The 25,104-nt window shown below is 41.7% G+C and overlaps 2 protein-coding genes and 1 long non-coding RNA gene across 8 annotated transcripts in view; 2 read left to right on the top strand and 1 right to left on the bottom strand.

The window, feature by feature from the left end:
* pnpla7b (patatin-like phospholipase domain containing 7b) overlaps window positions 1–13,718 on the top strand; it is a 31,630-nt gene extending 17,912 nt beyond the window's left edge. For all 5 annotated transcript variants that reach the window (XM_077561376.1, XM_077561377.1, XM_077561375.1 and 2 more), the window contains 15 exons: window positions 159–308; window positions 863–926; window positions 4,490–4,658; window positions 5,169–5,351; window positions 5,906–6,024; window positions 7,897–8,053; window positions 8,194–8,310; window positions 8,465–8,534; window positions 8,706–8,822; window positions 9,258–9,406; window positions 10,973–11,125; window positions 11,208–11,324; window positions 11,897–11,981; window positions 12,073–12,200; window positions 13,110–13,718. In XM_077561376.1, coding sequence (XP_077417502.1) covers window positions 159–308; window positions 863–926; window positions 4,490–4,658; window positions 5,169–5,351; window positions 5,906–6,024; window positions 7,897–8,053; window positions 8,194–8,310; window positions 8,465–8,534; window positions 8,706–8,822; window positions 9,258–9,406; window positions 10,973–11,125; window positions 11,208–11,324; window positions 11,897–11,981; window positions 12,073–12,200; window positions 13,110–13,175 — 1,844 coding nt within the window. In that variant the 3' untranslated portion in view covers window positions 13,176–13,718. The remainder of the gene's footprint in view (window positions 1–158; window positions 309–862; window positions 927–4,489; window positions 4,659–5,168; window positions 5,352–5,905; window positions 6,025–7,896; window positions 8,054–8,193; window positions 8,311–8,464; window positions 8,535–8,705; window positions 8,823–9,257; window positions 9,407–10,972; window positions 11,126–11,207; window positions 11,325–11,896; window positions 11,982–12,072; window positions 12,201–13,109) is intronic.
* Window positions 6,402–10,620, bottom strand: LOC144048907 (uncharacterized). Its single transcript, XR_013293448.1, has 3 exons — window positions 10,348–10,620; window positions 7,870–7,993; window positions 6,402–7,185 (listed from the first exon to the last, which is right to left on the bottom strand). It is a non-coding gene; the product is annotated as an uncharacterized LOC144048907 (long non-coding RNA).
* Window positions 13,719–21,384: 7,666 nt separating the features above from the next.
* zfr (zinc finger RNA binding protein) overlaps window positions 21,385–25,104 on the top strand; it is a 38,515-nt gene continuing 34,795 nt past the window's right edge. For both annotated transcript variants that reach the window (XR_013293343.1, XM_077560347.1), the window contains exons 1-3: window positions 21,385–21,542; window positions 21,688–21,769; window positions 23,336–23,612. Coding sequence is in view for 1 of the 2 variants with exons in the window: in XM_077560347.1 (XP_077416473.1) it covers window positions 21,506–21,542; window positions 21,688–21,769; window positions 23,336–23,612 (396 nt within the window). In the remaining variant the exon portion in view is untranslated. The remainder of the gene's footprint in view (window positions 21,543–21,687; window positions 21,770–23,335; window positions 23,613–25,104) is intronic.

Here is a 25,104-nt window from a genome sequence, read left to right as displayed (position 1 = left end):
ACAAACAAACAAAAAAACTGTTGGTTTTGCAGTGCATTGCTCAAAGATTCTATGGCAGTGCCCAGAAAACAAACTGATTATGTGTAGACTTTATAGTGTGATGCACTGAAGATTGTTTTTTGCTTTTCATAAAAAAACTATTTGACTTTGACTTATAGGTAGAAGTGTTCCCCTCCACACCCCAAACAGTAAATGGGATGCTGGGAATCCTGTCTCCAATCTGTCCACTGTGGCCATTCTGCCTGTGTCTGATGAGATTCCTCTCATGGCCTTCACCTTGGAGCTACAGCATGCACTTAGTGGCATCGGTATGATCATCCATGTGTTAATTTTGTCTTTTAAAGCCATTGCTAAACATCTCTATGCACACAGTATTTAATAAAAAAAACCTCACTTATTATACTGTATACACGTTTGCTTTTGCTCACTTTATAATGAGTATAATCAAAAATAAATCCCTACTGCAGTGGATTGTTAGCTTTTTGTCCTTGATGCAACTTACCCGGCAGCACAAAGATAATTTGAGATGCAACAGAGGATGGAACATCATCAGTGGTTTGTAATGATGTTCAATGCCATTGCAATTGAGCTTTTTGCATTGCAATCTCAAATTACACCTTTTTTTTTCAATTTAGGCCATCATATTGTAGATAATTTTGACAATTTATTGATGCGTATCTGAGGCATTGGAAAAAAGTTCATCTCATGTTTAAATAACTATAGTCCCACAATAATATGTATTTTATTAGTGTTCTGTACACATTTCCAACAATCAACAACCATGACCTCCATGAGTTGAGGAAAATGGAAGGATCCATAGCTGTCATTTTAAACCTGTATTATCTATTCTTGTTTTCCAAAGGGCCTACATTACTCCTGACAAGCGACATCATTCAACAACGCCTGGGGTCTGCTGCTTTGGACAGGTACACCAGAGAAATGCTGAACTTTTTTATGTGGATTTGATTGTCTTGTCTATAGTTAGGAGGTCTATTATGTAGCGATTATTTGCGTTGCCGTAGTGGCAAACAAGCAATTTAGACAGTACTGAGGGGAGTTGTAATTTCCACAGCAACCTCTGGGGACACCACGTTGACTTTGCTTGTTTTAGGAGCAAAATAAATGATAAAAATCCCATTATCAAGTATTCATAATCTGAAGTTGCTACTATAGTTAATTATGGAGTTATTTGCTTTAGTAAGAGAATTAAAATAGAATTTCTAGACAACACACAGCCTAACCTATTAATGAAACGGAATTAAAATGTGAATAAAAGATGAAAAGAAAACATGCAACCTAACAAACTAAGATAAAAAGTTAATGTAAAAGGTAGATGGGGAAACGAAATGGAAGCATTTTGACCTGTCAATGCTTTTATATTTGGATCAAAGCGTTGCGTCAGTGGTATGGTCATATTGCAATGAAGGCGCACTTACAGACTGGTTCAGGTGCTTGGGAGGGAGAGGGACTCGGCGAGCGTCAATCCTCAGTTTAAGAAAACTCAGACTGTAGTCCCATTGGAGGCGAGGGCGGTGGGCGCAGCTGGAATGCGGTACCAGAGTCTCCGGCTGATGTTGATGGGCGCACGGCTGAGAGGCCGCGGCTGGTCCTCGGATGCACTGCAAAAACGACTGTAGAAAATTTAAGAAAAAAATATAGCAAAATAAGAAAATTATTACTTTAAATAGGCAAACTTATCTGCCAACAGAACAAGAAAATGTTACTTAAATTTACCTGTAAGATTTATAAAAATAAGAAAGTAATACTAGGCCCAAATCAACCACTGCGGTCTTGAAAATAGTAATAATAATAATAATAATAATCCTCGAGAGCCGCTGTCCTGCCTGTTTTCCATGTCTCCCTCCATCAACACACCTGATTGATGAACAAGATCGTTCTCAGGCTTCTACAGAGTTTGCTGATTAGCTGATCAGTTGAGTCAGCTGTGTTTGAGGAGAGAGACATGGAAAGTGGCTCTTGAGGACCAGGGTTCCCTATCCCTGCTGTAGATAGACCAGACCAAAAAAGTGGTCTGGGTACGGTTAAGCAGTTCTAACACTGGTCTGCTTGCTATACAAGCTTTTAAATCTCTACAGGGGTTTAGAATGTATTTCCTCTGGGTTGTAAAAATGAAATTCAGTCCCTTGTTGGAGAGAAGTTCAAAGAGTTTTTCCTGCTTGAACTGTCTTTGGTTGGTTTGAGGAAACACAGGGTTAATCTATCAAGGCACGCACACACATTCCCTAGGGGGAAATGTTTTAGTGGCAAAAATAAAACAAAATAAATTGAGGGTGACGGGCAATACTCGTTACATTTGTTTAACCTGTCCTCTGCAAGAGGTCAAAATATTAAAGTTGCATCGTGCCGTTTAAAAAGGTAATGTTAAAGCTTTTTCTACATCATGCATGCTCCACCAATGCTCAAATGAGTACGAAGAGCCCTGACTGTTTTACTCTGATTGCACCTATCAACTTTTATCTTCCCTTTATAGTAGCGTGTGCGGACCCAGCACACTCCACAGTTTCTTTGGGGAGGGGCGGAGTTTTTCTTACCTAATTTTGAAGTTATGTCTTCCTTTATCAACTGTGGCTGTCGCTTTAAGATCGTGCACGTACTCGCACGCGCACCATGAACGAGCCTGACACAGATGCTGCAGTTACGCTTTGGGCCAGAGGTGGCAGTCACGAGTAAAAAAGTGACAAACTGCACAAAGATCCTTTAAAACACCTAAAAGTCTTTTTAAAAAAAAAACAACAACTCATATATATATATATATATATATATATATATATATATATATATATATATATATATATATATTGGATTATGAATTCTAAAAATTATATTATCATTATTATATAAAATAATGCACAAATTGAACTTCAAACAATATTTTCCCTAATAATCTGCCTCCGTCTAAGTCTAACTCTATCAGATGTACAGTATTTGCAATCCTCGCTAAATAAGACAATTGCATGGTCAGCTATAATCCCTGATGACCCTCTTTCCTCCTCCTCACTGTGCTCAATGCAATACTAACAGTGATGCTCTGGCAAGTTTGATATTTTTTTAGATAAACAACATTGACATTACTACGGTCACGTCTGGAGCAGGTCAACTCCATCTTCGCTTTAATTTTTTTTGTTTTTTTAAACAGCACTGAAATGAATTAAGGCTTTTTAGTGAAGTCATTGGGGCAGTATCAATTGAGTAAAATCCAGCTAGCTACAGTGTACAATGCATGCATGCTTTAGCAGAAAAATACATTTTGTTTTTGTCAACTCCGTTAGGCGTCAACTCCGTCAGTTTTTGGGACTAGCAGAGTTCACATAGTTGACAATATCACCTTTTACCTCTTAATGTGAAAATCTAATAATCTGTAGAGATAATAAAGAAATTTTATTTAACACACAAATGCATAAATGGATTACATGAATCTTTGAACTTGAATATCCCTTTTTTTGGCAAAAAAGTTGTATTACTATTTTAATTAAATTAGTGTTTTTCTAAACATTATTCTTAAAGTCTTGAGGGTAAAACTCAAGCATCTTTGCGTATATGTCAACTACGTCGGTACTCTGTTGCTTTAAATCTTTTTTGGAATTGTGGGTAGTATTCTTTCGTAAAGGTTGGTCAGAAGCATCCTTTGCTAAAGTTGGCTTGAAGATAGCATACAGGCACCTTCCCTAACCATTTATTTGTAGAATACAAAGCTCCTATCCTCCAAGTACTTCCAGGTCATCTCGCTCAGATAGGATAGGATAAAAAAAAAAATTCCTAGCCAAAAACGAGAATCCGAAGAGGACTTGATGTCCTCTGGCAGGCTATTCCATATGTGAGGAATTGGAACAAAATGGCTGAATGCAGCCTCAACGCGTGTTTTGTTCTAGATCTAGTTAAAAGGCCGCTGCCAGAGGACCACAGGATCCGCGAGGGCTGATGCGATAAAACCAGGTCAGTTAAATGAGATGGCCCAAGACCGTTAAGACATTTAAAAAAACAATAAAAACACATTGAAGTCAATCCTGAAACACACAGGGAGCTGGTGTAGTGATTTTAAAACTAGTGTAATATGCTATGTTACAAAAACAATATATTAAATGAAGGGTGTTGATTTTAGGAGTAGGGCACCATGTGAAATTAAATATTACTTTAAATTGTGTGTGTGTGTGTGTGTGTGTGTGTGTGTGTGTGTGTGTGTGTGTGTGTGCGTGTGTGTGTGTGTGCGTGTGTGTGTGTGTGCTGCAAAAAAAAGGACCTTTGGACAAGTTGATGGAAGAGATAGAAAGGGAGAAGAAGATGTAAGATGTGATGGAAAGGGAGGTTGCTGATGAGTCTCTTTAATAAGTCCCGATGGCACTATAAAAGTAACCCCACTGTTGGCAGCCTTAATAATGGAGCCTGGCTAGCAGTAGTAAATGATGAGCACTGCTGACTAGCCACCTGTTACTGTTGCTGTAAACTTGGGTTTTGCTCTCTTTTTTTCAAGTGTCCACGAGTACCGTCTTTCCAGTTGGCTCGGCCAGCAGGAAGACGTCCATCGCATTGTCCTCTATCAATCTGACTCCGGCCTTACTCCTTGGACGCAGCGCTGCATTCGTCAGGCTGATTGCATCATTATTGTGGGACTGGGTGAACAGGAGCCAACAGTTGGAGAGGTCCGTTAATTCACTCATACAATTGCATTGTTTTTCCTAAAATTAGGGGGAAGGGGGGGCTGCAGCTATTAATGCCGCTTTATTATGGATTGCAGTCGATGGTGTGTAGTCACAAACACTGATCTAAAAATTAAAATGTTATTCTGTTTTGACCTTTGACCCCAGATACCACTGACATTTTAGTTTGAATATCCTTGTTTTTTCTGTTTTATCTTTTTTCACAATACAGAAAAACTTAAGGTTTTTCATAGGCATTTGACAGATATTTTTTTTCGTTTTCTGTCAAAATGTATCTCTTTCTTCTAATAAAAAACATTTATATTAAAAAGCTAGACAAAAATATATACTGTACAGTTGACCTCCGGGCCAGCACACAAATAGCGCAAATTATTTTTAAACCTCAAAAAATCTTGAATAAGATCAAAGAATATCTTAAAAAAAATGAATAAATTGTTACATACAGTACCTACTGTACTTGAAAAGTTATTTGCAATGCATATCTCCCCGTAGTTGGAGAAAATGTTGGAAAGCAGTGCTGTTAGGGCCCAGAAGCAATTGGTGTTGCTGCACAAGGAAGATGGTCCCCCACCCAAAGGGACTGCTGAGTGGCTGAACATGCGGAGCTGGATCTCCAAACACCATCACTTGTCCTGTCCTCGCAGAGTTTTCTCCAGGAGGAGTTTGCCTAAATTGGTACTTCAGCCTTAACCCGACACACCAACATTGACACAAGGACTTAGCTATTAACCACCCTGGTGTTCAGTAGATCAGTTAACACTTTTATCTTTTTAAATGAATTGATTTGGTGCAGGGCAGCACGGTGGCTGACTGGTTAGCACATCCGCCTCCCAGTGCTCAGGACGTGAGATCGAGTCCGGGCTTCGGCCTTCCTGGGTGGAGTTTGCATGTTCTCCCCGTGCTTGCGTGGGTTTTCACCGGGTACTCCGGTTTCCTCCCACATTCCAAAGACATGCATGGCAGGTTAATCGAACACTCCAAATTGTCCATAGGTGTGATTGTGAGTATGGTTGTTTGTCTCTGTGTGCCCTGTGATTGGCTGGCAACCAGTTCAGGGTGTACCCTGCCTATTGCCCGAAGCCAGCTGGGATAGGCTCCAGCACCCCCGCGACCCTTGTGAGGAAAAGCGGTCAAGAAAATGGATGGATGATTTAGTGCACTTCCAAAGGTTTGTCTTTCTGTGTGTGAGCATGAATTGTTTGTGTTGTCTCTTTTGTTTGTGACCATAGAGAGAGCTGTATCAACGTGTGTTTGAAAAGTGTCCAGATCGTCACTCGGACTTCTCCCGCCTGGCCAGGATTCTAACAGGAAACAGCATCGCTGTTGTGCTAGGTGGAGGAGGTGCCAGGTATTGTGGCTTTAATATAATATATTCCTGATACAAACACTAAATTGTAACAGGCATATTTAGACATACTCAAAAACATACACAACACTTCATTTGACAGATGATTTTGAAATTGATAAATTGTTAAAGGGACTTTATTTATCCATCTAACCACCATCCATTGTCTATACAATTTTACCTGCACAGAGGAGCGGGACTAGTTGACATTCAATCACTGACAATACTGACACAAAGAAACACAACCATTCACATTCGCACATACAGCTGTTTACTTCAGTTTGAGTGCTATTCCACTTTATAGTTACATAAATTTGATCTATAATGACAAATGGCTGCTCTGAAAACATTTGAGCTGTAGGTGACATTATAATGGTGTTACACATACACTCCAGTCCATAAGTATTTAAAAGGTGAGGCCAAATCCTGTATTATTTTCTGTCGAGTCTAGAACATAACTTAGGTAGAAGATGGCACCTTTCGCTTGAACCCATAAAGTGGAGTATTGAAACGTGTGTGTTCACATCCACAACATCACAAACCGCTATTTTTTAAATACGACGGCTTGCTCCCGTCTATGAAGTTACCAATACTTGGTAATTCCCTAATCCTAAAGCAGACTCAATGAATAGAGCAATTTGACAGAGATTATTAAACCAAGGAAGAGACAATTCATGTGAAACTTAGCGATAGATGGAGCCACAGTGTAAGGAAGATGCAAACTAAATAAATAGCAAGATTTTGAGTTCTTCTGGAGAAAGATGTGGAATGTTTTAGACTGGCTAAGTCAATCTCTAGACTTGAACCTTATAGAGCATGCATTTGACCTGCCAAAGAGGAGACTGAAAGCAATCGGCCAAAACAACCAACACTTTTTGTAATAAAAAGAAAAACTAGATGATATTCAGGAGTGCATCAATTGATTTTGATATTAACTATGTATTATAATCATCAGTACTTTATTGCTTTACTTCCAGCATATAGTCAGTGCAAGATGATGAAAACATGATGCTTTTAAAATAGAGGATTTATATTTCATTTTGATAAACAAATGATTGGTTATGAAGGTTGTTTGTGCTCTAACTAATCAATTTGTTTCCTTTACTGCTCCGTCTTTTCCTGAAGCTTGAACAAGGTATGGACTGCATACCTCGCAGCACTCACCTAGGAAATAGAGTACAAAACAGAAATTGTGTGTGTATAGTTGCCTTTATAGTATCATTGTTTAAAAGTTGTTCTGTGTTCAGTTTTGAGGACAAATGATACATTCCATCTGGTTAATTGTTTGTTTAATTTAGTTAAACTACTTTAGTTTTGTTTAATATTTGGTACCACCAACCAAGAATGTTTTGTTTAAACTGGCTTAGGTTTGTTTGTGTAAGTACTCTATTTAGTGTCTTCTGGTGGAGAATTTTGAATGTCCTAGTGATCTTAGGAGCTAAGTTGAAGTGGGAGCACGGCTTGGGCATGCGGTTGGATGGCGAGCGCTTGGTGGTCGGTCCTGCGCCAGGCACAGCCCGAACGTGGGTTCTCCTTCTGTGGGCTTGGACCTAAACACTAAATAGTAGCTCTGGGTGGGTACCCACACTTCTGAAGCCCTTGGAAGGGGTGTCTCCCATTGTCCTGTTGAGAACACTTTGGAATTTGACAGTGAGAACCGCTAGGGTATGATTGGGAGGAATGTCTCTGTCTAATCTTTTCAGGTTTTAATTTGTTGCCTTTTTACTGGCTGTAATTACATTTTCGTCCAGATCAGAAATTTATTTCAAGCTTTTAACTTCTTTTTTAGCTATCTGATTCATATATCATAGCTAAACCATGGTGGAAATATGTGCCCTCTGTGAGTACTTGTTTCTAATGTGGTTTCCTTTCCAGGGGTTGCTCCCAGGTTGGCATCATTCGGGCACTGTATGAGGCAGGGATCCCTGTGGACATTGTGGGTGGCACCTCCATCGGGTCCTTCATTGGGGCTCTGTATGCCGAGGAAAAAAGCAGCAGTCGAATGAGGGTTCGAGCTCGTGAGTGGGCCATGGTAGGTTAAGGAAGAATCAGTCAAATGTCTCAGAATAACACTTTTGTCTTTATTTTGTGTTTTGTTGTTGTTGCTCCCTAACTCTTGTACTAGTCAATGTAGATATTTAAAATTGTGCTGCATTTCCATTCTTTTTTCAGGATATGACATCTTTCTTTAAAAAGATTTTGGATCTAACCTACCCTGTCACTTCCATGTTTTCTGGGGCTTCCTTTAACTCTGGCATTAGCTCCGTTTTTAAAGGCAAACAGATAGAGGTATAGTATAATGATGCAATAATGAAAACATATTTTTGAATCTGCTCACTTGGCACTGGCATTGAGATCCTGACTCCCCAAAAGATCAACGACAACATTTCTAACCTACTAAAATAGAATAATTTAACAAAATTCGTCATTTCTCACCTGCCAGGACTTGTGGCTACCATACTTCAACATTACAACAGATATCACAGCTTCCTCCATGAGAGTTCACACTGATGGTAAATATAAATCTTGAAGACCCCTACCCCCCACCCTCTTTACTCCAAAGCCACAATATGACATCAAGTGACAATATTGATGTGTGAAATTAAATTTTAAATTCTTGACTAATTGATTTCTTGATATGCTTCCAATTGTTTTCAGTGTTGTAACCATTCATTTCCTGTCAGGTTCCCTGTGGCGTTACGTCCGTGCCAGTATGTCACTGTCTGGTTACCTTCCCCCTCTTTGTGATCCCAAAGACGGGCACTTACTGATGGATGGTGGTTACATCAACAATCTGCCTGGTAAGACCAGTCTTAAAAAATATGTCAATATCATACAAATACACTGTTTTTAGTATTGTTTTGTATTTAGTATTGTATGTATTCAACCGGAGGTCACATCAATTTATTTTCTACAGTTCTTGTCCTCATTCGCGTGCATGGCACATATAGCTTCTACCATACTGTTTACACTCAAATTTACTTGTATACACAAATATAGAGTCGTCAACTAAGAAATGTATTAGAAAGAGATAAATGCATGGGTGGGTGGATAGATGGGAAATTAGTTTACAAAGGAAATTCACTTCATTTACTTTAATTATTTTTATATTATTTTACTGTATATGTATTGGGGGGTATTGTAATCAATTCACTTCATTATTTCTGTTTGGCTTTTATGTCCATCTAAAATCTATTGAAGTCCAAAAGTGTCCTTAGTCTTTCATTTGTTTCCAGCTGACGTGGCTCGCTCTATGGGCGCCAAAGTTGTGATTGCTGTCGATGTTGGAAGTCGAGATGAAACCAACTTGACCAACTATGGCGATTCCCTGAATGGGTGGTGGCTTCTGTGGAAGCGATTTAACCCTCTAGCTGAGAAAGTCAAGGTATGTGAATCATTAGCAGAGGTGGGCATCGTTAATTGTCAGTCAGCTGCCATCAGTATTTCAGACCGGCCCACATGGGCCCAGTCCATCCCTCATTGACGACAGCCAATCAGCATTGAGATACTTTCTATGTCACACACAAGCACCACACAAGAAGACAATAGTGATCCTGACGTCACATGACTATTTTCTCTGAACACACCCCCTCTAGCAGGAAAGTAGCAGCGCCACATGAATAAACTCCAATGGCTTAGTAGGGATAAAACAAGCATTCATCTGTCAACTTTCCGTCCAAGATAATTCACATTCACTTTCATGAAAAGGACATAATATACATGCACAAGACAGACAGGTTGGATGATATTACCATTGCCTATGAAGCTCCAGGAGTGCTTTTTTTCAACTCGGCGATGGCTCGTACATCAAATTCCCCTCTCACTTGCACCGGTGAGTGCTTACCAATGTGATCATACAAAGGCTTTACAAGTTTGTACAATCCAGAATGATTTCCCCTTTATGTGTGGTCAAAATGCCATCTAAATGTGCAGTTTTGCGTTATTTAGCTAAATTAGCAACATAGCATCTGCTGATTCGCCCGTGTTTTTACTCCTACACTGAAAAAATGGGGAGTGATATTTACTTGAAAAAGCTTATAGGAAAGGTTGATGCACTCAGAAATTCTAAGTAAATTTTACAAGGAATTTAACTAGAATTTCTGACTAGATTTTTTCAAGTAAATATCAACCCCCATTTTTTTTCAGTGTATTCGTCAGTTACTAAATTCAACTGTGTAATATCTATCAAACGGTAGCAGCACAAACTAACTAAACAGATTATTATATTTAGCCACCGTAAGTGCCCAATCACGCCTTTCACCTTCATTTATTAACTATACAATTGAGCTACATCTACACGACTAACTGATTCAGTAATTGACTCACCTGATATGAAGTGATCGCTACAAAAGCAATATCTACCATGATGAGGAGGATACCAAATCCTCCATCTATGGCTGCTATGAATCATTGGCTACGCATTGATTCCTTTGTTTGGTTGCCTGGAAAATGCTCAATCCTTCTTTTGCACATTCTCATTGTGGCACCTCTTCCACAACAGCTGTCTTATCATTGTTAAAGTGTGAATCTGTATTGGTCAAATAATAAAATCAAATCCATTCAATGGGAAAATGTCATTGCTGTCAGTGAGAACGAAAGTTATACACTGTTTGTCTTATTCTTTTCTTTATTTAGCCACGTTTTTGCTTGCCACGCTTGCGTGTGACTTAGTACCGGTAAGTATGTTCTCGACACCGATTGGCTGTTGCCGACAGACTGGGCCGGCCTGAAATAATGATAGCAGCTGACTGACGATTAACGATGCCCACCTCTGATAATTTATTTTTTTATTAGTCAAATGCCCTTTCATTTCAGTGCTCTGTGCCAAAAAAAATAACAATGCAAAAATTTATATTCAAGTTAGAATATGTGAATGGCTGTATTACTGTAAAGCAGTACTTCTTCATTCTTTTCTGTTAGCCTCTATTAACCTCCTAACCCATCCCTCCAGGTCCTTAATATGGCAGAGATCCAAACCCGGCTTGCTTATGTTTGTTGTGTCCGACAACTAGAGTTGGTTAAAGACAGTGAGTACTGTGAGTACATCCGGCCTCCCATTGACCGCTATGGAACACTGGAGTTTGGCAAGTTTGATGAAATTGCTGTAAGTTTTCTTGCCCTCCATTGCTACCTGCTCTTTAAACAATGGCTTGAAAATCACACACTGATCTGTCATTATGCTATAGGAAGTGGGATACCAGCATGGGAAGACACTCTTTGACGTTTGGCGGCGGAGTAATGTGGTGGACAGCATGCTTAAAGACAGACATCAGGAGGAGTTCCATAAGACCAAAAGTAGTCATGTGAGCACAGTTTGTTTTGTTTTTGCTGCAAAGATGTGATGTATATGATGAGATTGCCTGCAGTTCTCTCTGTCACCTAGGGGCACCACGTTTGTTTGCTGAATTTATTGAGTAAGCAAAGTAGCTAACGTGTAAATCAGTCTTTTCATGAAGAAGCTACAAATTTTGAGTTCTTTTTAACCAATTAAGAGGTTAACAATTTGCAAGCAAAGAGACTGGAAGGCCACAGGTTTACTTCATTAATAGTAAGATTCTTGGCGCTACCACGACACGATTACGCGTACAAGTCCACGGCATCAAAGATGGCCAAACAAAAAAGTGCTACCTAGGCATAACAAAAACAATGAGGCGCCACCTTGTGGTGTGGTGCTGTACTGAAGTTTGTTACAAACTTGAATGAATGCTGGGAAAGTGTGTTACACGCCAGTGGGAATACTTCCCAGAGGAAAACTTGTCAGCTGGAAAAGGTGGTCCTAATAAGCAGTGCACCAATTGTGTAGAAAATATACACATGTATGGGTTGAGAAAGAAATGGTATGAGAACAGGAACTGATAGTTTTTTTCTCCGTTAGGTGGTCACATGTCCAAATGCCTCCTTCACTGACTTGGCCGAGATCGTGTCACGGATCGAACCTGTCAAGACTGCATTAATTGAAGGTTTGATTTTTCAATTGTTTTATGAACATATTTAGTAACCTTGCAAAACCCAAATTTAAATGCTCCATGAAACAAATTGGTCTTCCTTCAGAGGAAGTATCAGAAGATTACCAGACTGACTATGATGAGGAGGCAGTAGAAAGCTTGTCTGACTTTGAGGCGTTCTTGCCTGGCGGCGAATATACAGAGGGAGAGGAGACAGCCGACACTGCTGAAACGGTATATCGTACTAAACTCAAATGTCAGTTGACAATTTGCAAACCACTTGGATTTTCTTTCTCTGTAGTTATAAGATTGGCTTCGTTGAGATTTTGGCCCTTCCTATTTAGGTTTACAGAATAGGCAGAAATAAAGCTTGGGCTTCATCTGATCCATTTTTTTTAATTTTACTATGTGAAATGGTTTAGATACATATGATATGTTTATGATGTTTTCATATGTTTCTGCTGTATTTTCGCAGAATTTTTATATTTTCTCACTGTTCAAGTATGACCTAAATGAATTATTGAACTCTAGGGTAGTATCTGAAACTGGACGCTGGTAAAGACTATGGCTAATTTTCCGAGTGTGATATTTAAAATTATATATATATATATATATATATATATATATATATATATATATATATATATATATATATATATATATATATATATATATATTATAGTTGTACGTAGCTCAAAATGGAAGCACAAATCCATTGAGTATTCATTCATTTATCTCTGCCCCTGAAATGTTTAACTGCATTTCAGCTGTTGGGCTAGGACAGAAATAGATTCAATTGTTCCCCTAAAAATGTAAATGTGAAGGAATCACATCTGTGACCACATATACCAAACATTAAAGTGCAAGCCAATAAAACGCAAGTTGTTCCTAGATTGCTTAAACACTGAAAGCAAAATACAGTATGATGTTCATTTAATAACATTTATTTTTTTTTAACCAATTTTAAAAATGACTTTTACATCTAAACATATCATCATATCAAAAAGATAAATACTGTAGGTACTTTATTGAGCCTTTTCAGGAAATTATGCATATGTCCGCATAAAGGGAAAACAGAGGACTTCACAAACTTAGAAACAGCATTATTCACTTTTTTTTCTTTTCTTTTGTTTTAATCCCCAGGATGAGGAAATCCAAGTCAGAATGCGACACCAGGCAATTCCTTCACGAGAAAGTCGTCGGCTCTAATGGCCATAAAACAGCAGAAGTGCCTGTCAGGAGTACTGCCTATAATCCACAATGCCTCTTCAGCACAGAATTTCTTTGGGGAAATTCTCACAACTTTCAATATTGATACACCGACGGTCTTCATAAGACTGTGTCAAAGTAACTGTGGAAAAATATATTGACTGAATGGCATATTCTATAACTGAAAAACTCGCCCATCCGCACACTTTTAATTGTGGAAGATTTGCTGCTGTATTTTTATTTTTTGGGTCAAATGTCAGTAGACAACCATGATTTCAATTGGTCAATATGGTAAGCATTGTCACAATATCATACTATGCATGGAGTATGATAGGCAGTTTGACTTTTTGGAACAGTTTTTGGAACAGAAAACTCCATTTCACAGTGATAGGGAAGACGAGGCCCTCTTTTCTAATGTATCCTATGTAAAAGTAGAAGGGAAAAAAGACTTTTCTCAGCATCTCATCAGTGTTCACTCTCCTCAAATATATATACATATATATATATATATATATATATATATATATATATATATATATATATATATATATATATATATATGTATATATATGTATGTATATACTGTATATGTATATATATGTGTATATATATATATATATATGTATATATATGTATATATATGTGTGTATATATATATATATGTATGTGTGTAAACATTGGATTTTCGTTTCCCTTGCCCGGACGCGGGTCACCGGGGCCCCCCTCTGGAGCTAGGCCTGGAGGTGGGGCTCGAAGGCGAGCGTCTGGTGGCCGGGCCTATACCCATGGGGACCGGCCGGGCACAGCCCGAAAAGGCAACGTGGGTCCCCCTTCCCATGGGCTCACCACCGGTGGAAGGGGCCAAAGGGGTCGGGTGCGCAGTGAGTTGGGTGGCAGCCAAAGGCGGGGGCCTTGGCGGTCTGACCCCCGGCTACTGAAGCTAGCTCTGGGGACATGGAATGTCACCTCTCTGACAGGGAAGGAGCTCGAACTGGTGTGCGAGGCTGAGAAGTTCCGACTAGATATAGTCGGACTCACCTCCACACACGGCTTGGGTTCTGGTACCAATCCTCTCGAGAGGGGCTGGACCCTCTTCCACTCTGGAGTTGCCCACGGTGAGAGGCGCAGAGCAGGTGTGGGCATACTCATTGCCCCCCAGCTAGCCGCCTGTACGTTGGGGTTTACCCCGGTGAATGAGAGGGTAGCCTCCCTCCGCCTTCGGGTGGGGGGACGGGTCATGACTGTTGTTTGTGCTTATGCACCGAACAGCAGCTCAGAGTACCCACCCTTTCTGGAGTCCTTGGAGGGTGTGCTGGAGAGCGCACCCCCTGGAGACTCCCTCGTTCTACTGGGGGACTTCAACGCTCACGTGGGTAATGACAGTGAGACCTGGAGGGGCGTGATTGGGAGGAATGGCCCCCCCGATCGAAACCCGAGTGGTGTTTTGTTACTGGACTTCTGTGCTCGCCACGGACTGTCCATAACGAACACCATGTTCAAGCACAAGAGTGTCCATATGTGCACCTGGCACCAGGACACCCTAGGCCGTAGTTCGATGATCGACTTTGTAGTCGTGTCATCGGACTTGCGGCCGTATGTGTTGGGCACTCGGGTTAAGAGAGGGGCGGAGCTGTCAACTGATCACCACCTGGTGGTGTGTTGGCTCCGATGGCGGGGTAAGATGCCGGTCCGACCAGGCAGGCCCAAACGTACTGTGAGGGTCTGCTGGGAACGTCTGGCAGAATCCCCTGTCAGAAAGAGTTTCAACGCCCATCTCCGGCAGAGCTTCTCCATTGTCCCGGGGGAGGCGGGGGACATTGAGTCCGAGTGGACCATGTTCCGCGCTTCAATTGTTGAGGCGGCCGATCGGAGCTGTGGCCGTAAGGTGGTTGGTGCCTGTCGTGGCGGCAATCCTCAAACCCGCTGGTGGACACCAGCGGTAAGGGATGCCGTCAAGCTGAAGAAGGAGTCCTATCGGGCCTTTTTGGCCTGTGGGACTCCGGAGGCTGCTGACGGGTACCGGCTGGCCAAGCGGAATGCGGCTTTGGCGGTCGCTGAGGCAAAAACTCGGGCATGGGAGGAGTTCGGTGAGGCCATGGAAAACGACTTCCGGACGGCTTCGAGGAAATTCTGGTCCACCATCCGGCGTCTCAGGAGAGGAAAGCAGTGCACCGTTAACACTGTGTATAGTGGAGACGGAGTGCTGTTGACCTCGACTCGGGACGTCGTGAACCGGTGGGGAGAGTACTTCGAAGACCTCCTCAATTCCACCAACACGCCTTCCTTTGAGGAAGCAGGGTCTGGGGACTCTGAAGTGGGCTCCCCTATCTCTGGGGTCGAAGTCGCCGAGGTGGTTGGAAAGCTTCTCGGTGGCAGGGCCTCGGGGGTGGATGAGATCCGCCCGGAGTTCCTGAAGGCTCTGGATGTTGTGGGGCTGTCGTGGTTGACACGTCTCTGCAGCATCGCGTGGACATCGGGGACGGTGCCTCTGGATTGGCAGACCGGGGTGGTGGTTCCCCTTTTTAAGAAGGGGGACCGGAGGGTGTGTTCCAACTTTAGAGGGATCACACTCCTCAGCCTCCCAGGTAAGGTCTATTCAGGGGTGCTGGAGAGGAGGGTCCGTCGGGAGGTCGAATCTCGGATCTAGGAGGAGCAGTGTGGTTTTCGTCCCGGCCGTGGAACAGTGGACCAGCTCTACACCCTCAGCAGGATCCTCGAGGGTGCGTGGGAATTCGCCCAACCAGTCCACATGTGCTTTGTGGACTTGGAGAAGGCGTTTGACCGTGTACCTCGGGGAGTTCTGTGGGGGGTGCTTCGGGAGTATGGGTTACCGAGCCCCCTGATACGGGCCATTCGGTCCCTGTACGACCGATGTCAGAGTCTGGTCCGCATTGCCGGCAGTAAGTCGAATTTGTTTCCGGTGAGGGTTGGACTCCGCCAAGGTTGCCCTTTGTCACCGATTCTGTTCATAACTTTTATGGACAGAATTTCTAGGCGTAGCCGAGGCGTTGAGGGGGTCCGGTTTGGTGGCCTCAGCATTGCATCTCTGCTTTTTGCAGATGATGTGGTGCTGTTGGCTTCTTCAAGCCGTGACCTCCAGCTCTCACTGGAGCGGTTCGCAGCCGAGTGTGAAGCGGTTGGGATGAGGATCAGCACCTCCAAATCCGAGACCATGGTCCTCAGTCGGAAAAGGGTGGAGTGCCCTCTCCGGGTCGGGGAGGAGGTCCTGCCCCAAGTGGAGGAGTTCAAGTATCTTGGGGTCTTGTTCACGAGTGAGGGTAGGTTAGAGCAGGAGATCGACAGGCGGATCGGTGCAGCGTCTGCAGTAATGCGGACGCTGTATCGGTCCGTTGTGGTGAAGAAGGAGCTGAGCCGAAAGGCAAAGCTCTCGATTTACCGGTCGATCTACGTTCCTACCCTCACCTATGGTCACGAGCTGTGGGTCGTGACCGAAAGAACAAGATCCCGGATACAAGCGGCCGAAATGAGTTTCCTCCGCAGGGTAGCCGGGCTCTCCCTTAGAGATAGGGTGAGAAGCTCGGTCATCCGAGAGGGACTCAGCGTCGAGTCGCTGCTCCTCCACGTTGAGAGGAACCAGTTGAGGTGGCTCGGGCATCTGGTTCGGATGCCTCCTGGACGCCTCCCTGGGGAGGTGTTCCGGGCATGTCCTACCGGCAGGAGGCCCCGGGGACGACCCAGGACACGCTGGAGAGACTATGTCTCTCGGCTGTCCTGGGAACGCCTTGGGGTCCCGTCGGATGAGCTGGCTGAAGTGGCTGGGGAGAGGGAAGTCTGGGCTTCCCTGCTAAAGCTGCTGCCCCCGCGACCCGACCCCGGATAAGCGGAAGAAGACGGACGGACGGATGTATGTGTGTGTAGGAACAGAAAGGCCAATTCCTTCATCGTTCCTGTATGATGAGACAAGAGCTTTTATTTCCAGGTATTTACATCCAGGGATCTTAGACACAACTTACCTTGAATTATATTTAATATAATACCTCATTTGGCTCTAAGTGAGCAAAGGTGTTGTCTTATTACAATCAGATGAAGTAGATAAGGCATAATAGTTATTTACAAATTCCATGGTTGCAAGAACTGAATTAAATGTCTGACCAGCACCAAACGTTTGCATTCTTCTTTTGTGATGCTTTTCCAGGCTTTCGTCACATCTGCCTTTTTAAATTGATAGTTTTAGGGGTCACTCACGTTGTCAGTTGCCCCTTTTAGTCAAAATAATTATCAATAGGGTTTAAGTCTGGAGACTGCCTTGGCCCGTCTAAAACCTACTTCTTGCCCTTGATTGACTAGGTTGTCATTTTGCCAGTGTTTTGAGTCATTGCTGCATAGGATCGCTAAATTAATTTGGTTGCATATTCCTCTAATTAGCCCCTAAGCGGTATTGTGACCCGTTTTGGGCTTTTTGATGGTTCTGACCAAGCCATTTCTCAATAAAATACTGCCCACAGGATTGTCCCATAACATTTCTTTACATTTGAGTGTTCATTTTGCTGCTGCTCTCATGTTGTACTGTACGTCAATAAAGATTTAGTGGCCAGTCCCAGATGAAGCAATGCGAGATCAAGACATGACATACCTCCAGTGAGTTTCACATAAGAAGTTGTGTAGCCTAATGTTATAATATGTTGTTGTAATATTGATAATGAGCAGATTATTTCACAATGGTAAAGGTTTTTCTTTGTCACATCAATTTCTAAAACTTTGTACTTGAATTCCAGCCAGGCCTATTTCTCTCGCTAGTGGTTTGCATCTTTTAGTGTCACGTGACATCAGTACTTGTCTACTACATGTTTATAACCTCCACTCCTACCATACATACAAGTTATGTCACTTAACAGTAGTTGTTTTATCTTTCTTGACAGCTCCTAATGTTTCTGTTGTCAACTGCTGTTGTTTTTCTTCATCCACCCGTTCAACATCTGTTACTTGCCCCAGTGGATTCTTGGGAATTCAGGGCATTCCAAAATACAAAAGGTTATATTGGTTATGACCAATGTTTTTGCAATGGCTGTAACTGATAATTGTTTATTTTCACAATTGCTTGGTTTTAGCTAACGTCACTAACTACTAAAATTGTAGTCTTCACAGGCAAAATCCAAATGTGAAACTGTCCGGAGACATTTTACACTATTTATTGTTTGAATAATCAATATAATAGGGCACACCTGGGCAAAAAACATGCTCCAGCCTCTAACACTTTTGCTCGTATGTTTAAAACAGGTTGGTTAAAAAAAAAAAAAAAAAAACAATCTTGTGTTGTTTCAGATTCAGATGTAAATACCAGGAAATAAAAGCTGAAATATTGGTCTCTTGTTTCATTTTCAACTTTCTCAAGAAATTAGCAAAGCCTTTTGAAGGGGAGTGTTTCTTACATTTACATACCGTCTAATGAAGGTCATTTAAAAATGTATATATTTTTTTCTTTTTCTTACTCAGATATATACTTTAAAGCAGCACTATGGAACTTTCCAACCTTAATAAAATATTTTCATAACTTTTCTGATGAAACATTGACTTAAAACTAGTTGAATGTTATCTTTGCAATGGCCTGAGGGGGTCTGTATCATTTTTACAGGCACTAAGTAACTTTGAGGAAGATGGTAGGAACACTGTTACATAAAAAACTACAAATGTGCTGACTGCTTTATGGCATGCGTCAAAAGCTACCCCGGATGAAAGGACAGTCAAGGATCAACATTGGCCAGGCTTTCACTAACTTGGATGAGCTAAAAATAAAACATTAAAAAACACTGCAACCCGCTTGTCCTCATAGGAAATGTGGTCTTCCTTTCTTCCACCCTGACCGCCTGGTGGAAGGCACTAGATATTACAAATGCCCAATTGGAGCCTTGCGGGCTTTCTCCCATATGGCATAACCCCGACTTTCAACTTAACAACCAATCGTTTTATTTAGTTGTGTGGGAGCAGAAAATAATTACACATCTCCACCATCTTTTCTCAGATAATATGTTTATAACATATACATCCTTGCTCCAAAAATACAAAATAAAAAACTTTTTTTTTTACACTATCTGCAAGTTAAAAATATGATAAAGAAACAAATACCAACACTCCAGGTACGCTCCAACCGCCTGTTTTAGCTAAAGATATTACAAAGCTTTCTCCGACAACAACAAAAAACTCTCAAAAATATAGTTTCTTTCGTATACAGATAAAATGTATTTACCCATCTCGAAATGGGAGACAAAATTGTCTATAGCTCCAGAATTTGACTTTTGGATTCAAGTTTGTGAAAACATTTTTAAAATGACAAAACACACAAATTTAAAACTTATCCAATACAAAATTATTCATAGAACATATATTACTCAATATATGATGAAGAAATGGGACTCTCAGACGGCGACATTTGTCTCCAGTGTTTACAAAACACTGCCAACACTTATTTTCATGTTGGTGATGGGGGCGGGTGTGGCTCCTGTCCCCCCCCCCCGCCGGTTTGGGAGAGGCCCCGCTGGTCGCTCCTCTTAACTCACTGCACTAGTTTTACACAATATACTTTGTTAATAGACACATAAGGCCCGTGCCTCGTTCTGCTGCGTTGGGCTTGGGGCGCGGGCCGTGTTGGGGTGGGGGTCTCTCCGGGCTCCTGGCTTTGCTCTCCGGCCGGTGGCCCCACAGGGGCCAGTGGTTGTGCCTTGGCGCTGCCGCAGCCTGGGGGGGCCCTAGGGGTTGTGCTTGCTCTGTCCTCCCGTCTTTGGTGGAGGTTTTTATGCATGCCAGATCCACCACACTAGCATCTACCAAAATTCAAACACAATCTGCTTCTTCCTCTGGTCATTGAATCGGTGGAGGCTGATGTCTGTGGATCTCACTCTGCTTCATCTATCCTTCCTTCCTTTCCTCAGTCTTTCCTTTAGTCTTTTGAGGTCTCCCTAATTTGTTGGAATTTATATGTTTCTGTAGTTGGTGAAAGATTCTGGTTGGTAACCCGGTGGGTAGTAGGTGATGTCTGGTCGGTGCTGGGTTTCACTTTCCTTTATTTTCTTTGATCCTTCCTCGGGTCTCCTGACAACCTCACGACTCAAGCTGGATTCTGAAGTATTCGGTTTAGGTGAACGGTATGGGATTTTTAATAGGTTTTAGGTGAATTAATGAGCACACACTCACACACACGCAAATATGCACACACACACCCACACGCACACACTCAAGCCATACAAAAAAAGAAAAAGGAAAAAAAGAGAGAGCAATGATGATGACATGCCAAATCGGTAAGATTACCGAATGAACAATACTGAGCAATCTCTCTCTCTCAAAAATAAAAAAGGGACAGTAATGACGGGGTGAGCAAGTAATTTCTGGCAAAATGTGATGATGAACATATATTATATATACTGTATACAGTACATGATCAAAACTTGTTTTGCTGAAATGATTTTTGTGGACTGTAAAACCTTGTTCGGGTTGTACAGTACAATGTAGTAGCTACAAATTGAACCATACATAATGGCAAGAAACTTCGTCCACGTTGAGAGGAGCCAGCTGGCTCAGTCATCTGGTTCAGTTGCCTCCTAGAGGTGTTCTGGGCATTTCCTTCCCTGCGGGAGGCCCTGGGGACAACCTAGCACAGGCTGGAGAGACTATGTCTCTAGGGTGGCCTGGGTAACGCCTTGGAATCCTACCGAAGGAGTAGACGAAGTGGCTGAGGAGAAGGAAGTCTGGGCTTCCCTGCTAAAACTGCTACCCCTGCGACCCGAATCTGGATAAAGTAGATGGCTGGATGGATGGATGGATGGATGGATTTTGAAGCACGTGCACTACGGTCCCTAGAGAGACCACTCTTTGCCAGCCTACCACCAATAGCTATGTTCGCTAAGTTCTTCTCTTTCAGGTATCTGCAGCAGAAAGATCAGCAAAAGATGTCAGCGCGGTCAGACCTATGTTTTTTATCCATACAAAAAAATATTTGTTGATGTGATGGAACTTTTTTTTGCGTATTTATTTAAATCAATATATATATTTATTTTTTTATGAATTAATAGTTAGTCCTACACAATGTCCTACAGACTAGTAGCCACTAGCTCTCTGAATGATTCCTCTAACCCTCGCTCAATTTTCATGATCACCGGTGAGGACACTAAAGACACTTTATAGTGATTTTGCCCTCTAAAATACATGTATGTACTATTGTACATGGATCTGGTGTTCCGTCTGTCTCTCGCCGTTTGTGTTGGCTATCGCGCACGCGCACGCGCACTGACGCGCAGGCACTAATACGCCATTTCCGGGTACGACATGTAATACAAATACGCTGACCTACTCGATCGTCGATAGAACATACGAAACCAATGATTCCCATATGTCCTGTTGTATCCTTCACCTATGGTAGGTGTCACTGCAACATTCATGTTTACTATTTACAGAGCTGTCGAAACGGTATTGACATAACAAGCTCATTTGTCGTTAGAGTGCTCCGTTTAGCTTGTTGCTAACCGTTAGCTTAGCGTAACCCTGTATCTGTCCTCCGCAGTGCCCAGCCGGCTTGGTGAAGATGCCAAAATGGCTACCGGCAATTACTTTGGATTCACCCATGGCGCTGCTGCGCAGTATAGGTAAGGCGATCACCTCTCTGCGAGCTTTCTTATGATCGAGAAGGTCGTCGCTCACTGTTTGTGTCCATACAGTTTACTCGATAGTGGAATGTTTTCCACTGCTGCCATTGTTCATGCCGGGGGGAGGGGGAGGGGGAGGGGGAAGTGACAGTATTCTGCTCCAGTTGGATGTGAGCAGGCCTTCAGAGTAATATCTCCAGTGTGTTCAGGGAAACAAGATAATCAGTTTGTGACAATTTACATTGCCTGCCCATCAGAATTTCATTAAACAGTGGGGAGTTTAGACTTCAACTCTTATTTTTCACTTGCAAATAATGGAATTTTGGAGTGATTTTAGATTTTGCCTTAGGACAATAGTATTATTCTAATCACTAGCAGGTTATAAACTGTTTATTTTAAACAAAAATGAGTGAATAAATAAAAAATATACGGGACAACAATGTTGTGTAATTTTTTTAGACGTACTTTAAACCAAAGGTGAGTTACGAGCGAGGAATAATGTTTTCATGTACCATACTGTAGCTAAATTATTGCCAGAGCACTTCTGAAAAATGTGCACCATCTTTTACTGTAGCTGCATGCAAACGCATCAAAGGTCTGTCATCACAAAGGCAAATAGAATCTGCAGTTTTACTCTAGGATATATATTTTTTTCAGCAAGGGCGATGGTGACGAAAACGTCCTCTTTTGGGAGAACAGACCACTTTTTTACGTCCTGTCCGACGTCTGTGGGTTTTATAAATTCATGAAAAGGTCCAAGGTGGAGTGCACCGTGTTACAGTGACTGGTACCACGATTTTGAGGCCGGACCGAGTGTCCTCTTTTGGGGGTTTGAAAATATGGTCACCCTACAAGTGCCAAGGCCCAAAAATGGGGGCATTTTTTTCATTGAAGTACCCGGGGCTTGTCCGTCCATTTACTTTACTATTATTGTAGTTGAATTACATTACTAACTACATTCTTTAACAGGCAACTAGAAACTCTGAATACATTTTAAAAGTAACCCTCCCAACCCATAGCATAATATGACAATGTATATAAAGATTATTCTTCATTGATAGTCTTTTGGTTTTGTTTGATTTATTTATTTATTTTCAAATTGCATCAAATTGATGTCGTTTTTTTTTAAAATCGCCACACCAAGCGGCCCCTTTTATTTGTGTTTGAAAATCTCCCAGTTTGGACAAGATTACACTTGTCATGTAAAATATTATTTAAAAAGAATCTGTGCACTGCAAAATTTGACCGTAGTCATATTAAGAATAAAAAGTTTTCAGTCAAATGAAATGTTTTTGGGCTCATGAAATAGCTAGACGACCCTGAATTATTGCTATTATTATTATTTTATTTGTTTGTTTGTTTTTTGCAGTATTCGTGCTGTTTCATTGAGAAAAATACCACAGATTGAGATTGGCTTCTGTACTAGTTGTAATGATGTTAAAAAAAAAAAATGTTGTACTTCAAGACATGTTGAGAAATAATGGTGATCTTGTTTTGCAGAGAATGTTTATGATGCTGTAAGATGCAACACATAACTAAAAACTGCTTTGTATTTTCTCCTGCCAGTCAGCAGCCAGCTGCCGGTGTAGCATACACCCATCCCACCACGGTGGCCAGTTATACAGTTCATCAAGCACCTGTGGCAGCTCACACTGTGGCAGCAGCCTACGCTCCCACAGCAGCGACAGTAGCCGTTGCTCGGCCTGCACCAGTTGCAGTGGCTGCTACTGCTGCAGCATACGGGGGATACCAGCCAACTCATGCTACAGCTGACTATGGCTACACTCAGCGGCAGCCTGAAGTTCCTCCACCACCACCACCAGTCACCTCACAAAACTACCAGGTACACAGCTTGATTTTATGGTCATGTAGGTCTTGAACAATTAAGATAGAACATAGAGGGGGGAATTGCAATTAAAAGTATTTTCCAAATCGTTAGGCCCTACTTGTATAACGATACTTTCGATACTTAAGTTATTTGAGGTAGGAAACCATAAACATAGAGCTTGTCGCGCGTGGGTTCGGAAATATGCTCTGTAGGGCTGGGAGGAAAAAGTCGACAAAGTTGGATAAGTTTACTTTATAAATGGAGCGACCCGTATTTTCTGCCTCAAACCGCTGCCGGTTCGGTGCGTCCGTGTTTTATACACAGACTTTATTTTTGCAGTATTGCAATGGTGGCTGTGATCTGATTTGTAGGTCCTCTGTTAGTGCACCATCTAGTGGCTGAATGGCAATTATTAATTGCTTAAAAAACACTAGGGCTGGGACAATCCACTCCTGTCACGATCCAATCCGGATCCTGGTAATTAAGTAACCATCTAAAACGTATTGTGATACTTTTTTATTTTATTAGGTTTTATTTTTGTAAAATAAAAGTATTAACTCTTTGACTGCCAGACGTTTTCAGAAAAGGGATGCCGTGGGTGCCAGCCGATTTAAGCATTTTGACTGATCTTTCAAGGTCCACAGAAAATTTTGTGTTTGGACTATGGAAACACACATACTACCAAATGAAAGATTGGACTCTCATCTTTCATCAGAAAAAAAAGTTTGTTTCTACCTTATTCCGTTTTTTAGTAATCAACAATAGAAAATGGTTAGTTTCACCCAAATGCTCTGTTTTGAAACAAAATACGGCGAAATCAAGCTTTTTGTGAAACGATATTATTTCATGCACTCTAGGGAATTTACTTACAACACCACCTTTTTTTTCCCATGAATGATGCCACAAACACCTAAACAGTGCTTTACTTTTGTTAAACACTACCACCAACAATGAAAAAGTGTTTTTTGATAGCAAAATACGTTTATTTACATTCAACAGTAACAATTTGGCAAACTATTTACAAATGTGTGCAACCGTGGTACTATTTACAATTGTGTGGATGTTTCATATACAGTTTTTCTTTTTGTAACACTCCCCTGCGTGCAAGGGGAAGCAGCAGGATTTGTACAACAGATTGGTTTCACTGCGATTGCAGACGCTACACTTTTTTGCTGGCTTTTTTTTTCCAGGGAATAGCAAGTGTATATACTGCAGTGTGTGTTTGGCCATGTTGCCATCAGGTCTACTCTCAGGATCATGATACAGTGACGTTACGGTGGTGTTACGTCTGGCTTCCTCATTGTCCTTCAGTTCCTATACCGGGTGGTAAGAGATGTTCTGATCCATCTTATCCGCTCCATTCATGGTGGCATCGTAGTCCATAACCAGTGTCTTCTCCATACTGTAGCTAAATTATTGCCAGAGCACTTCTGAAAAATGTGCACCATCTTTTACTGTAGCTGCATGCAAACGCATCAAAGGTCTGTCATCACAAAGGCAAATAGAA

This window comes from Vanacampus margaritifer, chromosome 3 (genome assembly GCF_051991255.1).
Source record: "Vanacampus margaritifer isolate UIUO_Vmar chromosome 3, RoL_Vmar_1.0, whole genome shotgun sequence".
Lineage (NCBI taxonomy): Eukaryota > Metazoa > Chordata > Actinopteri > Syngnathiformes > Syngnathidae > Vanacampus > Vanacampus margaritifer.
Note: the sequence above shows the minus strand (reverse complement) of the source record. Positions and strands in the feature narration are given on the sequence as shown.